The 12,351-nt window shown below is 36.2% G+C and overlaps 1 protein-coding gene across 1 annotated transcript in view; it reads left to right on the top strand.

Annotated features, from left to right (window-relative positions):
- FRK (fyn related Src family tyrosine kinase) overlaps positions 1–9,867 on the top strand; it is an 86,272-nt gene extending 76,405 nt beyond the window's left edge. Inside the window, exons 5-8 of the mRNA XM_054568901.1 lie at positions 1,432–1,590; positions 6,653–6,834; positions 9,115–9,280; positions 9,662–9,867. Coding sequence (XP_054424876.1) covers positions 1,432–1,590; positions 6,653–6,834; positions 9,115–9,280; positions 9,662–9,867 — 713 coding nt within the window. The remainder of the gene's footprint in view (positions 1–1,431; positions 1,591–6,652; positions 6,835–9,114; positions 9,281–9,661) is intronic.
- The last annotated feature ends 2,484 nt before the right edge of the window (positions 9,868–12,351 follow it).

The following is a 12,351-nucleotide window of genomic DNA, read 5'->3' as shown; positions in this document are numbered from 1 at the left end:
TCCTTCTTTAAGTCCTTGCCCCTTCCCCTCAGCTGGTGAAAAAGTGGATACAGTTGATTTGTTTGGTTTATCCCAGAGTATGCATATTAATAATAATACAAATAATGGTCAAGGCATTGTTATTATCCTGACAATCATTTTATGATGCCAGGGAGATTATTAGCCATGGTTTAGAGAAGGAGAAACTGAAGTTCAAAGATGTTTGATAACTTGCAAAAAATCACACAGTGAGCCAGAATTTGTTCAGAATCTGGAGTTTTATTGAGCCTGGGTTATGAAATTCTAGACTCTCAAAGGGCATGTTAAAGGATAGACTACCCAAATCCTTTATGTGAAATGATCTGTGGGTTACATGTAGCTCTTCTTTATGGCACATTAGTAATCAAGTCAGAGTGTTACCTTAGGATATCAAAGCTAATCTTCATGCCTCAGTTAAAATATCAGTTGTGAACTCCAGTGTGAGAGGACTTTCTAAGCATCAACAGAAATATTTGCACTATTCATAGTGAAAACTGAAATGTAAAATTATAGTATTTCTTCAATTACAATAATATCTCTGAAACAACATATCCCACAAGAAGTTAAAGATTTAAAAGTTACTGATGAAATGTAAACTCCAGGTATTCTTCCGCCTCTCAGATTTTATTTGTTGTTAACTGCTTAGCACTTTGCATGCTGAGTCAGAGTTGAGCCATTTAAATGCAATTTATTTGTATTGTAGATAAGTCTTCAGAATAGGTCCCAATATTGTGTCCCTCATCATTTGTTCAAGCTATCAGGACCCTGCCTGTGGAAATATTAATACACAGGAGAAAATGTTGAATATTGATTTCAAGTTAGACATAAAACACTGGTGGAAAAACACTAAGTTTGGGGGGTGGTCTTTGAATATTTTCTGCTTGGCCTAAACCATATCTCCCTATGGAACTGAAGACATAAATATGGCTGAATGTCATTGCTTTAGGCTTGTTATACAGCTATTCCCACAGTGGGTACCAAGGACAGCGCAGCCGTCAGTCTTCCCTGGATCCTGAACCAAAAAGCTCTGGGTGCAGGAGTTAAGCATTCAGTGTCCTCCAACATTCATGTTAATAGGATGTCTTCTCTTTGTGTTATTAAGGTGCTTGCCTTGTTTTATCAATTAGACTATCAGTCTCTCCTTTTTTGTTTGTTTTTCATATGGACCTGAATCAACCTTTCTTTACCTACAGATCATAATGCATAAACTACATGCCCAGATGCACCAACACTCCAATTATTAGGTTGCCCTGGATGAACTGATTCTCTTCTTTGATAAGTCCAAAGATTTGTGACACCAATGTTCTTACTTTACTGAGAGGCAGGAAACAATCTTGGTGATTCCCACAAGGCTGCTGTGAGGATAGGAATGCTTCAACAGCGTAAAGTGATTTCCTCCTCTTCTCATTTCAGGTTCAATGGATCCAAATGACTTCCTGAGGGAGGCACAGATAATGAAGAACTTAAGACATCCAAAGCTTATCCGGCTTTATGCTGTTTGCACTTTAGAAGATCCAATTTATATTATTACAGAGTTGATGAGACATGGAAGTCTGCAAGAATATCTCCAAAGTAAGCTAAAGACTTAATAAAAGGGGAAAAAAGAGTAATTTAGTTTTAGCAAGTCCTATAAATGTCAATTTAGCAAGCTTTCTATAACCTAAAGGATATTTACTATGTGTATATCTATGAGAATGAATGTCTTCACATTGAATTGCTCAACTACTCTTTAATAGGATATATACTGTGCACTCAAAGGAAGGAAAAATATTTATGTAGTGGAAGAACAAATTGTTCACTATAGACACATCGAAGTACTTAAATGTAACGTGGAAAATTGAAGAATAGATGTTTTGCATGATGCTTTATTTCCTATAATAACTAATTGAGCATTATGGGTCATGGACCAATATTTTCTATGGCTTAGAATTAGGGAATGTAAGATGCTTTTGGAAAAAGGGGGAGGTACCCTTATTTTTTCTTTGTCAGTATTTGACTACCTTGTACTTGTTGGTGTTTAAAATACTTCTACTATTAAGCAAAATTAGAATTTTTGGACTAAACAGCAGAAATCTACCATTGCTTTATTTTTACATCTGTTTCCTATAGTCAGAGAAGACTTAAGGGCACTGTAAAATTTGCATGTTTATTAATGAATAATTTCATAAGCACCAAATGATAAGCCTTAAAATGAGATGCTCAAAGTAGTTGAGATCAAGCACTGAGAGAATATAGTTAATCTTGAACAATGTAGGGTTACTGGTGCTGACCTGCTACATAGTTGAAGATTTGTGTATAGCTTTTTGTGCACAAGTTCAGGGTGACTTGTGAAACTGGTAGTATTCAATTGCAAAACTGCATTAGAAGAACTGAGAACATAAGGCCTATTTAATGCTGTTAAAAACAAAAATACACCTAGCTCCTTTGCATACAGGTATAAAATTTAACAGTATCAGAATACGTTAAGTACTATAAAAAAACCAACCTCAGCCATAGATCCCTTTTGTCCTTATTTCCAGGGATAAAAGTACAGAAGCTATCTTGGGTCATTGTTAACAAAAATGTTTGTCAAGGTCACTTATAACATTCACTGTGTTAAATCTAATAGTCAGTTTTTAATCCTCAGACCAATCAGCAGTATTTCATTCAATGGACAGTTTCTCCTTCTGGAAACACTTCTTTTATATAGCTTCTACGAATCTTCACTCAATGACCTTTCCCCTAGTTTTTTGCTGGTTTTTCTCAATTTAAGTGATTTCTCTCATGTCCCAGGATAACTTGGAATTTTCCAGGACTACATTGCAATTCAATAATTCCCTTGATAATCTCAATCAGTTGCATTGTTTAGTAATATTTATGTATCAAAAATCTCCCAATTTATATCCCTCCATTACTTTAGAATCATATCTCCAACTGCTTTCATAACTTTTCTACTTAAACGTTGTGTCAGCCTGAATGATATAGGTATGATGCAGTGAGAAATAGCCTTCAAGTCCCAGAAGACTTAACACAACAGGTGTTTATTTTGCTCATGATACATGTTCATGACTGGCGCCTCAACTCTCTTGATCACTTGGCAAGAGCAGGGGATATGACTAATCTTATTCTAGCTCTTAATGCTTCTGACCTTGAGTGACAGACATGACTTTTGTGTCCTTTTCATTGGGCCTAATCAAAGGGAGTAAGAGAGTATGATTCTCTAAAGTTCTTAAAAGGAGACAAAAATAAGTGTATGTGAACAGCCCTACCACCTATGTCTAGTAGACATTTTAAAACATGTCCCAAACGGATCTTCTAGCATTGTCCCCAGTAATCTGCAACTCTTGTGGTTTTTCTTTCTTCAATAATATCAATAATCAGACTTAATACATTGGAATCATTTCTGCTTCTCACATCTCATGTCTAAGTAACCAGGAAATCCTATTGTCTTGCTTTCCGAATATACCCAGAATATTACCACCTCTCAACACTCCCACTCTGGTCCAAGCCATCATCAGCTCTCTCCTGGATTCTGCAAGAGCATCTTAATTGGTCTCCCTCTTTTGGTGCTTGTTCCCTTCATTCTCTGCTCAATATAGTAGCCCGAGAGATCCTGTTAAAATGTAAATCAGACTGTGTCCCTCCTCAGCTTAAAACCTTCAATGACTCCTGTTGGTTTTTCTCTCTGTAAAAGCCATGAAGTCCCATGTGACATGCTTCTCTATTCCTTCTCTGACCACGTCTCCCACATCTTCCCACTTGTTCACACTGGAAGCTACACCACCCTCCTTTGCTGCTCTTTGTATCTTCTAGATGTGTTTTCCTTTAGGCACTTCACATTTGCTGTTTTTTAGATCTGAAATAGGTTTCCCATTACTTATCCACATAGTGCACTTTTTTACTTCATGAAAGTCTTCCTAAAATATCCTCAGACATTCCCATCATATTGAGTCCTTCACTGATCACCCTCTAAATTCTACTTAAAATTTAATCTCCCTCTTTTGAGTCTTTATATTCCTCTTTCCTCCTTTTTGTTTTTCCTTTTAGGTCTTAATGATTTTATATTGCATGACATTTAGGGAGCTTATTTTTAGTATCTTTTGAAGTACAACTCCACGAGGGCAGAGCTTTTTATTTTTCTTTTTAGTGCTAGAACAGTGTCTGGCTGACTGAATGAATAAATTAATGGATAGATTAAGTTGGGCCTTTTCCGAACCAAATGAGATTGACTCGGGGCCAAGCTTGTTTTGAGGGTCTTATTATCAGCTTGTTAACTGCTATAACACAGAATTCAAAAATCCCAGTGACATAAAAAAATATGCAGTTTTGACATGCATCGGCCACCTCTTCTTCAAATGGTGACATGGAGATTTAGACTCCTTTCATCATGTGGCTCTGTCATTTAGAAATTCATCTCTTCTAGCTACAAAGATGTGGGAGATTATAAGGATCAGGCCTGTAAGTGACGAGCATCTTCTCTGCAAACATTGCAGTGCACAGAACTCATGACATGACTCAATGTAACTGCAAGGGAAGATAGGGAACAAGTCTGTGTTTGGGAAGAAAAAGGCCAAATAGATCAGTGAGCAGTTAGTTTCAGGTTGCATTCTATTGAAATATGCTCCTTGCATCAAAAATATATATATAAGTACCTACACACACACACACACACACACACACACACACCATTCTTAGATCTTTATCATTTAAAAATGTCTGTGACAGTATTTATTTTATTTTTTTATTGAAAAAGATAACATATGTGTAGAAAGCACACATATCACATAGTAGAATTTATCCTTCATTATAAACCAGAAATCAAGAATGAGACCATGGCCTGCACTCTGGAACCCCCTGAGTACTTTGTCAATGACAACCCCTCACTATCATGGATTTAATGGTACTTGCTTCCCTTGACTTACATGTTCCTCTACCAGCCCCTTGTTGTCTTCCTCTCTTGACTGAGGTTTTGGAAATTGATATTTCCCCATACTGCTTCCATGTCTTCAGCTCCCATCCAGACCTCAACCCCTTATACCCTCTCTCCAGTGAAACAGTTTTTCCTTCCACCAAAGTCACTGATGACTCCCTAGTTATTATATTTAACAAAGTACTTTTAATCCTTATCTTGCTTGATCTATTTGTAGAATTTGACAATGGAGGTGACTTTCTTTTCCCTCACCCTAAATGTTGGTGTTTCTCATGATTCTGTTGCTTTCTAGCACTTTTATCCACTAAAGTTTAACTCCCACTCATGAACTGTGACAGTTAAATCCATATCTCCAGCAGCATGTGCTCCCCTGAACTCCAGACTGATATGCTTTCTTTCTTTTAGGCATTTCCATTTGGGTAATCCGTATGCACCTTTAGTTTAACAAATCCTAAACTGTTTAATTCTGATTAGGCAGCACCAACAGTGATAGTAATAACAGGTAGGGTTTACTGAGTTCTCTCTAGGTACAACGCACTGTTTTAAGTGCTTTACATGTATTAAATCATTTTACTTCTCACTTTAACAACTAGTACCATCAGGTAAGTACAGCTATCACTATATAGATAAGGAGCCTGAGGCATAAGAATGTTAAGCAGCTTATCTGCAGTCAGGAAAGGACTGTGAAGCAGAGCCCTGACCCAGCGCCTGGCACTCCAGCTTCCCACCAGCTCCAGCGCTCGTACTGGAGTTGCCTCTCAAGTCAGAAGTTGTGCCTAAGACTCTGGACCAGGAGCGCAACACACTTTTTTTTTTTCACAATATTTGGCTTATTAAGTCAGGGATAAAGATAGTTGAGACTTACATGAGACTTTTTAAATTATTCGGAAAGCTGAACATATCTCCTAAGAGTTGTCAGTTAAACACTATCAAAAAATGGCTGGCCCCACTTCACAAAGTCATCACAAAATAACACTAACCTCTCTAGTAATATCAAATGGCCCCTACAACATGAATTTCCTATACTTGGCTGCACAGACCTTGAGCAGTAGGAGAAACTATGTCTATTTACACCCACACTTGCCAAAATGAACAACCTATTCAAAGAATAATAGGCTAAAAAAGAGAAATAAAAAAATGTATCAAGCTGGAGTACAAATGTAATATACACATTTTATAACTACTGAATGACGCTTCATTTCTGTTAGTGAACTAGGTTTAAAGAACAGTTTGATGGAAGAATGGTAGCTTTTTATCAGCTCAGCCATGCAAATTAGCATTGTTTTATAGGTTCAAAAACTAGGCAACCAAGTAACAATGTTCATGAAGGGATGAAGCAATGATATGAGAGTATGGAAAATGGCAATTCTTGACTCTTTCAGATACTTCCAGCTGTTTGGATCATGTGATACTGTTGTTTCTTTCTCTGTATAACACTTATCCAGGGAAGGGTAGACTGCAACCTTGGAATATGTTTGGACTCTGAAAATTGTTGCTTTATTAATCCTTTACAAAAAATAAAAAACTCTTGTGTGGAGATTATCTATCTATCTATCTATCTATCTATCTATCTATCTATCTATCTAACATCATCTATCATTTCCTCTACAGATCAGTACTATGGCACTTAATCTCACTGCTAGCTCATTCACCAACGTTCCCTGAATTCACTTCAGTAGTTCAAATGTTCCCCAAAGTAAATCTTTTATTTCTCTTATTGCCTAGATGATGCTGGATCAAAAATCCATCTGACTGAACAGGTAGACATGGCCGCACAGGTTGCCTCTGGAATGGCCTATCTCGAGTCCCAGAACTACATCCACAGAGATCTGGCTGCCAGAAATGTCCTTGTTGGTGAACATAATATCTACAAAGTGGCAGATTTTGGACTTGCAAGAGTTTTTAAGGTCTGATTTTGTTTTAATTAGTTTTTGTAATGGGTAAAAACTAACAGATCAGTAGAATAATAGATTTATTGTTATCCTTTAAAACAATGTTTCTCCAAGATCTGTGGTCCATAGAATGCTTCAGTAAGCCAAGGCCTTACAGACAAATTATCTTCTGTTTCTAAGGAGAAAGAGATAGGGAAAATGATGATCAACCAGATGGGAGAGTATATAATTAATTTTGTAGTTGAATCAGTAATCTATTTATCAGTACTAGTAGCTTCTGTTTGCCTGCCTCTATTTCTTTTATTAAGAGCAGCACACTTGGTACAGTTACCCAACCTACATTTGCTCGCTTTATGCCAAGCTAATATTCATGCTGCCAGAACTTTTCAACTGTCAGGGGCTTTTAAATTCCTGTAGCCTTTTTTTTTTCCATTTCATGACATTAGGCTAAAAAACATTGATCTAGGAGATATAATATCAAGTGTTTTTCTCTGAATTTGATTTTTAATTTCTACAGTTTACCCTAAAATTATGAGTGTGGGTCATGAAACAATAAATAAATGATTCTCTTTTGATCTTCATGAATTCATCACTTCTTTTTGTAAATTAATTAGAACTTTAGTGACACCATAAAAGTTCTAGAGGAGAACATAGGCAGGAAACTCTCAGATATTCCATGCAGCAATATTTTCACCTATATGTCCCCTGGAGCAAGGTACATAAAGGAAAGAATAAAGAAATAGAACTTCATCAAAATAAGAAGTTTCTGCATGGCTAAAGAAAACATCAACAAAATGAAAAAGGAACCAGCCTGTGGGAAAATACATTTGCCAATGATACCTTGGGCAAGGGTTTGATCTCCAAAATATATAAAAAACTCACATGACTCCACTCCAGGAAGACAATCAATCTAATTAAAAAATAGGCAAAGGATCTGAACAGACACTTCTCCTAGGAGGACATACAGAGGGCCCAGAGACATATGAGAAGATGCTCAGCATCACTAGCCATCAGAGAGATGCAAATTAAAACCACAATGAGATACCACTTCACACCAGTCAGAATGGTCATCATAAACAAATCAACAAACAACGGGTGCTGGTGAGGTTGTGGAGAAAAGGGAACCCTAGTGCACTGTTGGTGGGAATGCAGACTGGTGCAGCCACTATGGAAAACAGTTTGGAATTTCCTCAAAAAGCTAAAAATAGAACTGCCTTTTGACCCAGCAATTCCATCGCTGGGATTATACCCTAAAAATCCCAAAACACCAATTCAGAAGGACCTGTGCACCCCAATGGTCATAGCAGCACAATTTACAATTGCCAAGTGCTGGAAGCAACCTGAGTGCCCAACAGTAAATGAGTGGATCAAAGAACTATGGTACATTCACACACTGCAATATTATGCAGCAGAAAGAAAGAGCTACTACCCTTCATGACAGCAGGGATGGCACTAGAGATCATTATGCTAAGTGAAATGAGTCAGGGAGAGAAATAAAAATACCATATGATCTCTCCTATAAGAGGAACCTAAGCAACAAAACAAACAAGCAAGCAAAATATAACCTGCAACATTGAAATAAAAAACAAACTGACAGTAAATGGAGGGGAGGGAGATAATGTGGGAAAGAAGGGGAAGGGTTGTAAAGGAACATGTATAAAGGACCCATGGACAAAGCCAAAGGGAGGTAGGACTGAGGGTGGGAAGTGGGAGTGGGTGGGGCAGGGGAAAATGGTGGCAGGAAAATGGAAACTGTACTTGAAAAACAATAAAAAAAATTGTCAAAAGGAAAAAAGAGAACCTCAGTGAGTTGATATATTAATTTAAATCTTTTGGATCCTACTTTTCAGTGTTAAAAAGTGGTTGCATGGTAATTATCAAAGTCAAATGCTATTAAAAACTAGCAGTAAATCAGGAAACAGACAGGCTTTGCTTTCACTTTTTTTATTTGTTAAAGACCAGATGTAAAGCCAATTTCATCATACATGAATTCTCCCATATGCAGTAGAAAGCTCCTTATAGGGCTATGTTTAGTACACAGTAGGCTCTCAAGTAATATTTTATTAATAACTTTTCATGGAACTTTCAGTCTTGTATGGCAGCTTTGGAATTTGGTACTGTAGTTTTCAATTGAACTATGCTCATTTTTAATGTTTTCCTTCTAAATTTTGATGTGTAGTAGGTTACAGATGAATGAGGGTGGCAAATAGATATAGATATATCTATAGATGTATCTATAGATATATCTATATATATCATTTTAACTTGGCTTGATTTTTTTTAATGCATTAGCAGGTAGATAATGAAGACATTTATGAATCTAAACAAGAAATAAAGCTGCCAGTGAAATGGACTGCACTTGAAGCCATTCGTACTAATAAATTCAGCATTAAGTCCGATGTGTGGTCATTTGGAATCCTTCTTTATGAAATCATGACTTATGGCAAAATGCCTTATAGTGGTGAGTAATTAGTTCTGAAGTGGGTCTTTCTGTTATAGGTCACTTACTTAGGTATGATTTTAACTGCTTCACCCAGAGTTAGTGGGCAGCGTTATGAGAATGACTATACCATGTGCCTTTGGGAACATAAGAGATAAAATTTGATGACAATGATTTGCATTAATGAGGCGGTTTATTGCCTCCTTCTCCTTTGTTCATGAATTGCAGTCTTACAGACATTACTTGCTACAGGAATTAATTTAATCTCTGCAGCCTAGGAAGGAGATGATAGACATAGCTTCACCAATGAAATCAGTTTACTTTTTAATCTCGAATGTAAGTTTCTATGAATTTAATCTTATCTTTAACTTGTCTTTTGTTGATTTCATTCTATATTTTTAGGTATGACAGGTGCTCAGGTAGTCCAGATGTTGAGTCAAAACTATAGACTCCCTCAACCACCTGACTGTCCAGAGAAACTCTACAACATCATGTTGGAGTGCTGGAATGCAGAACCGAAGGAACGGCCAAGTTTTAAGAGGCTGTATTTGATCCTTGAGGACTATTTTGAAATAGACTCTTCATATACAGATCATTTCATAGGATGAACAGGGAAGAAGATTGTCAGAAAATGAAGTAGAAATGAAGGTCTATAATTAGTCCAGAAATACAGCTTTATCAACCAACTGCAAAATGAGTTTAGCATGGTATATTCAAGTGATAGGGTCTATTTGGCCATGTATTATTAAAAAATATTGCACATTTCATTGACTGAGCAATACTGCAGGAGAGTCTAATGTGGTCTGTCATTTTCTCACTGCTTGATGAAATCAAACCCACTAAAAGTTATTTTTCTTTTTAAAAGATACTTAATTTTCTATTTATTGTTTGAAATGTCAATCAAGAGGATCAACAAATGGTAGTCAATTTTTACTCAGTAACTGTTGTAGCATTTTCCTGTTTACTGATTAAAGTGGTTATTCATTATTGCCTGGATTACTGAATCCTATCGGACTGCAATTATGAAGGAATTTGATTGCTTTGCTGCAAAGCAGGGACTGTGCTTTAAGATTTTTTTCTCTTTTAAAATATCCTGCAACTACAATTATGGTAAAGCCATGTTAAATGACTTGATTGTACTTGGAATAATCACACATATTTTTTTCCTATGCATAAAAATATGAAGCAGCTGTTGAGAAAAAGAATTAAAATTTCTCTCATTCTGGAGATGGAAATGATGGAATTTTCCTATATCTCAGTATATATCATCTGAGGATCACCTACATTAGTTTTAATGTCTTAATATTAAGAAATCAGATTGTAAACCTGATGAGTTATTATCTATGGAAACATGTGAGGAAACTTCTCGTAGCCTGACACTGAGAAGTAAGTGTCAAAATAGTTTAGGAAAACAAGAAGAGACCAGTAGGATTGCTATAGCTTATGATTTCTGAATAATTTAAAAAATGTACCTGTGGCATATAGGCCAGAGTTTAAAATTGACTGTAAAACAAATCAAGCTCTCTTTCAGATCTAGGCTAGGAATGATGTCTGGCCTTGGTTATGAAACTGTATTTTTTGTCTGGTAGGACAAGAAGGTTCTTACTCATCTTAAATGTGCATTAACCTTTGTAAGAATATTACCATCTTTCTAAGCAGTGGGTATGTCAAATTATGTGTCTTATTAGATGGTTAAGGAGAGTTCTTAAAGGTAGTTACAAAATCAAATACACATTTAAAGATCTTCTGATGTACAGTAACATGAAACAAGCCCAGAGAAAAGTGTATCTTGTCATCTTTTTTTAAAGGGGAAGAGGATCATGTGTAAACAGTCATGGTAACCCCAACTCAACGTGGATTAAACAATACGTAAATTTGTGAACTTTCTAACTGAAAGACAGGAGGTAGGGAGGACTCTAAGCAGAGCGCCATTAGTAGTCCAATGATAGCCACTAAGATCCAAGTCCTTTCTGATTCTCCCCTCTGCCACCAGCATTGTCCTCATTCTCACGGCCACTGGTGGCTGCCAGCAGCAGCTGGGGCTCCCTATTCTCTTCTCATTTGGTAAGAGAAAATGGGATACACTCTGCACTTTCATCTTGAATAAAAACCATTCTTTTTCTCTCTAGACAAATTGGGGTCATCTGCCCAGCCCAGGACCAGTAATAGACTCGTTGTTAAGTGCCAATTGGCTTAGAATAAGTTTTGCTGCAGAAGTTGGAAATGTGATCATCTTTCCTGGAAACAAGTTGGGAGCTTGGCTTATCTGAATAAAATTAGAGAAGATTAGATGGTAGAAAGGTACTGATTAAAAAGAAAATCCCCTGAGATGAAGTAGCTATAATACATATACACAATGTGTACTGAAACTAAAATGGGTCATGTGGAGCTAATAATTATAGAGCCTCTTGATTGCTTTCTGAATAGAAAATATTTGTAAAATAAGGTAAATACTGATCTTTTTAATCAGTTGACCATTTAAAGTCATTGAGTCTAATTGTGAAAATTCAAATACTATATAATTTGTCTTTTCATAGCAGCTAAGAATAAGAATAATTATTTTAGTAAGATCTGATTTTTCAAATATATAAAGATGGTCCTTTCTTGTTTTAATACCACCTGGAACCCATTTAACTTTTTGCATTTGATTCTTGGAGATGTTTATGTTCAAGGTTCTGTCAAAGCAATCTATTATTCTTGTTTTTACCTGATTGATCATGGAGAAAAAGAATGGATTCAGTTATGAGAAGCAGTAATAGATTTTTTAAAAACTGACATAAATTTCTTTTTCTGTATAGAATAAAAAGATCAGGAAAAGATAAGTTGAATTTTCCTACAATGAAGCAGCTCTTGTTAAATTTACCACCCATAAATTGTAGCAAAGCACTTTCTATGTAATGTTTTATTTATGTGATGCAGTTATTTGGAGGTGGTGGTGAAGGATGTGACTACATGATTTCATATGGTATTTCAAATCTCTTTTGACAAAAACCTAAGAATTTTTGTAGTAGAAAAAAATTCAAAATTCCATTAAGCCTCTTTAAGAAGGTTATGAAGGAAATAGTTTAACCTTACCTAAGGTCAAAAGAGGC

The sequence above is a fragment of the Pteronotus mesoamericanus genome, unplaced genomic scaffold, assembly GCF_021234165.1.
Source record: "Pteronotus mesoamericanus isolate MK-2021 breed Mesoamerican mustached bat unplaced genomic scaffold, CSHL_Meso_final contig_20, whole genome shotgun sequence".
NCBI lineage: Eukaryota > Metazoa > Chordata > Mammalia > Chiroptera > Mormoopidae > Pteronotus > Pteronotus mesoamericanus.
The sequence above is the reverse complement of the archived record's forward strand: the minus strand, read 5'-3'. Positions and strand labels throughout refer to the sequence as shown.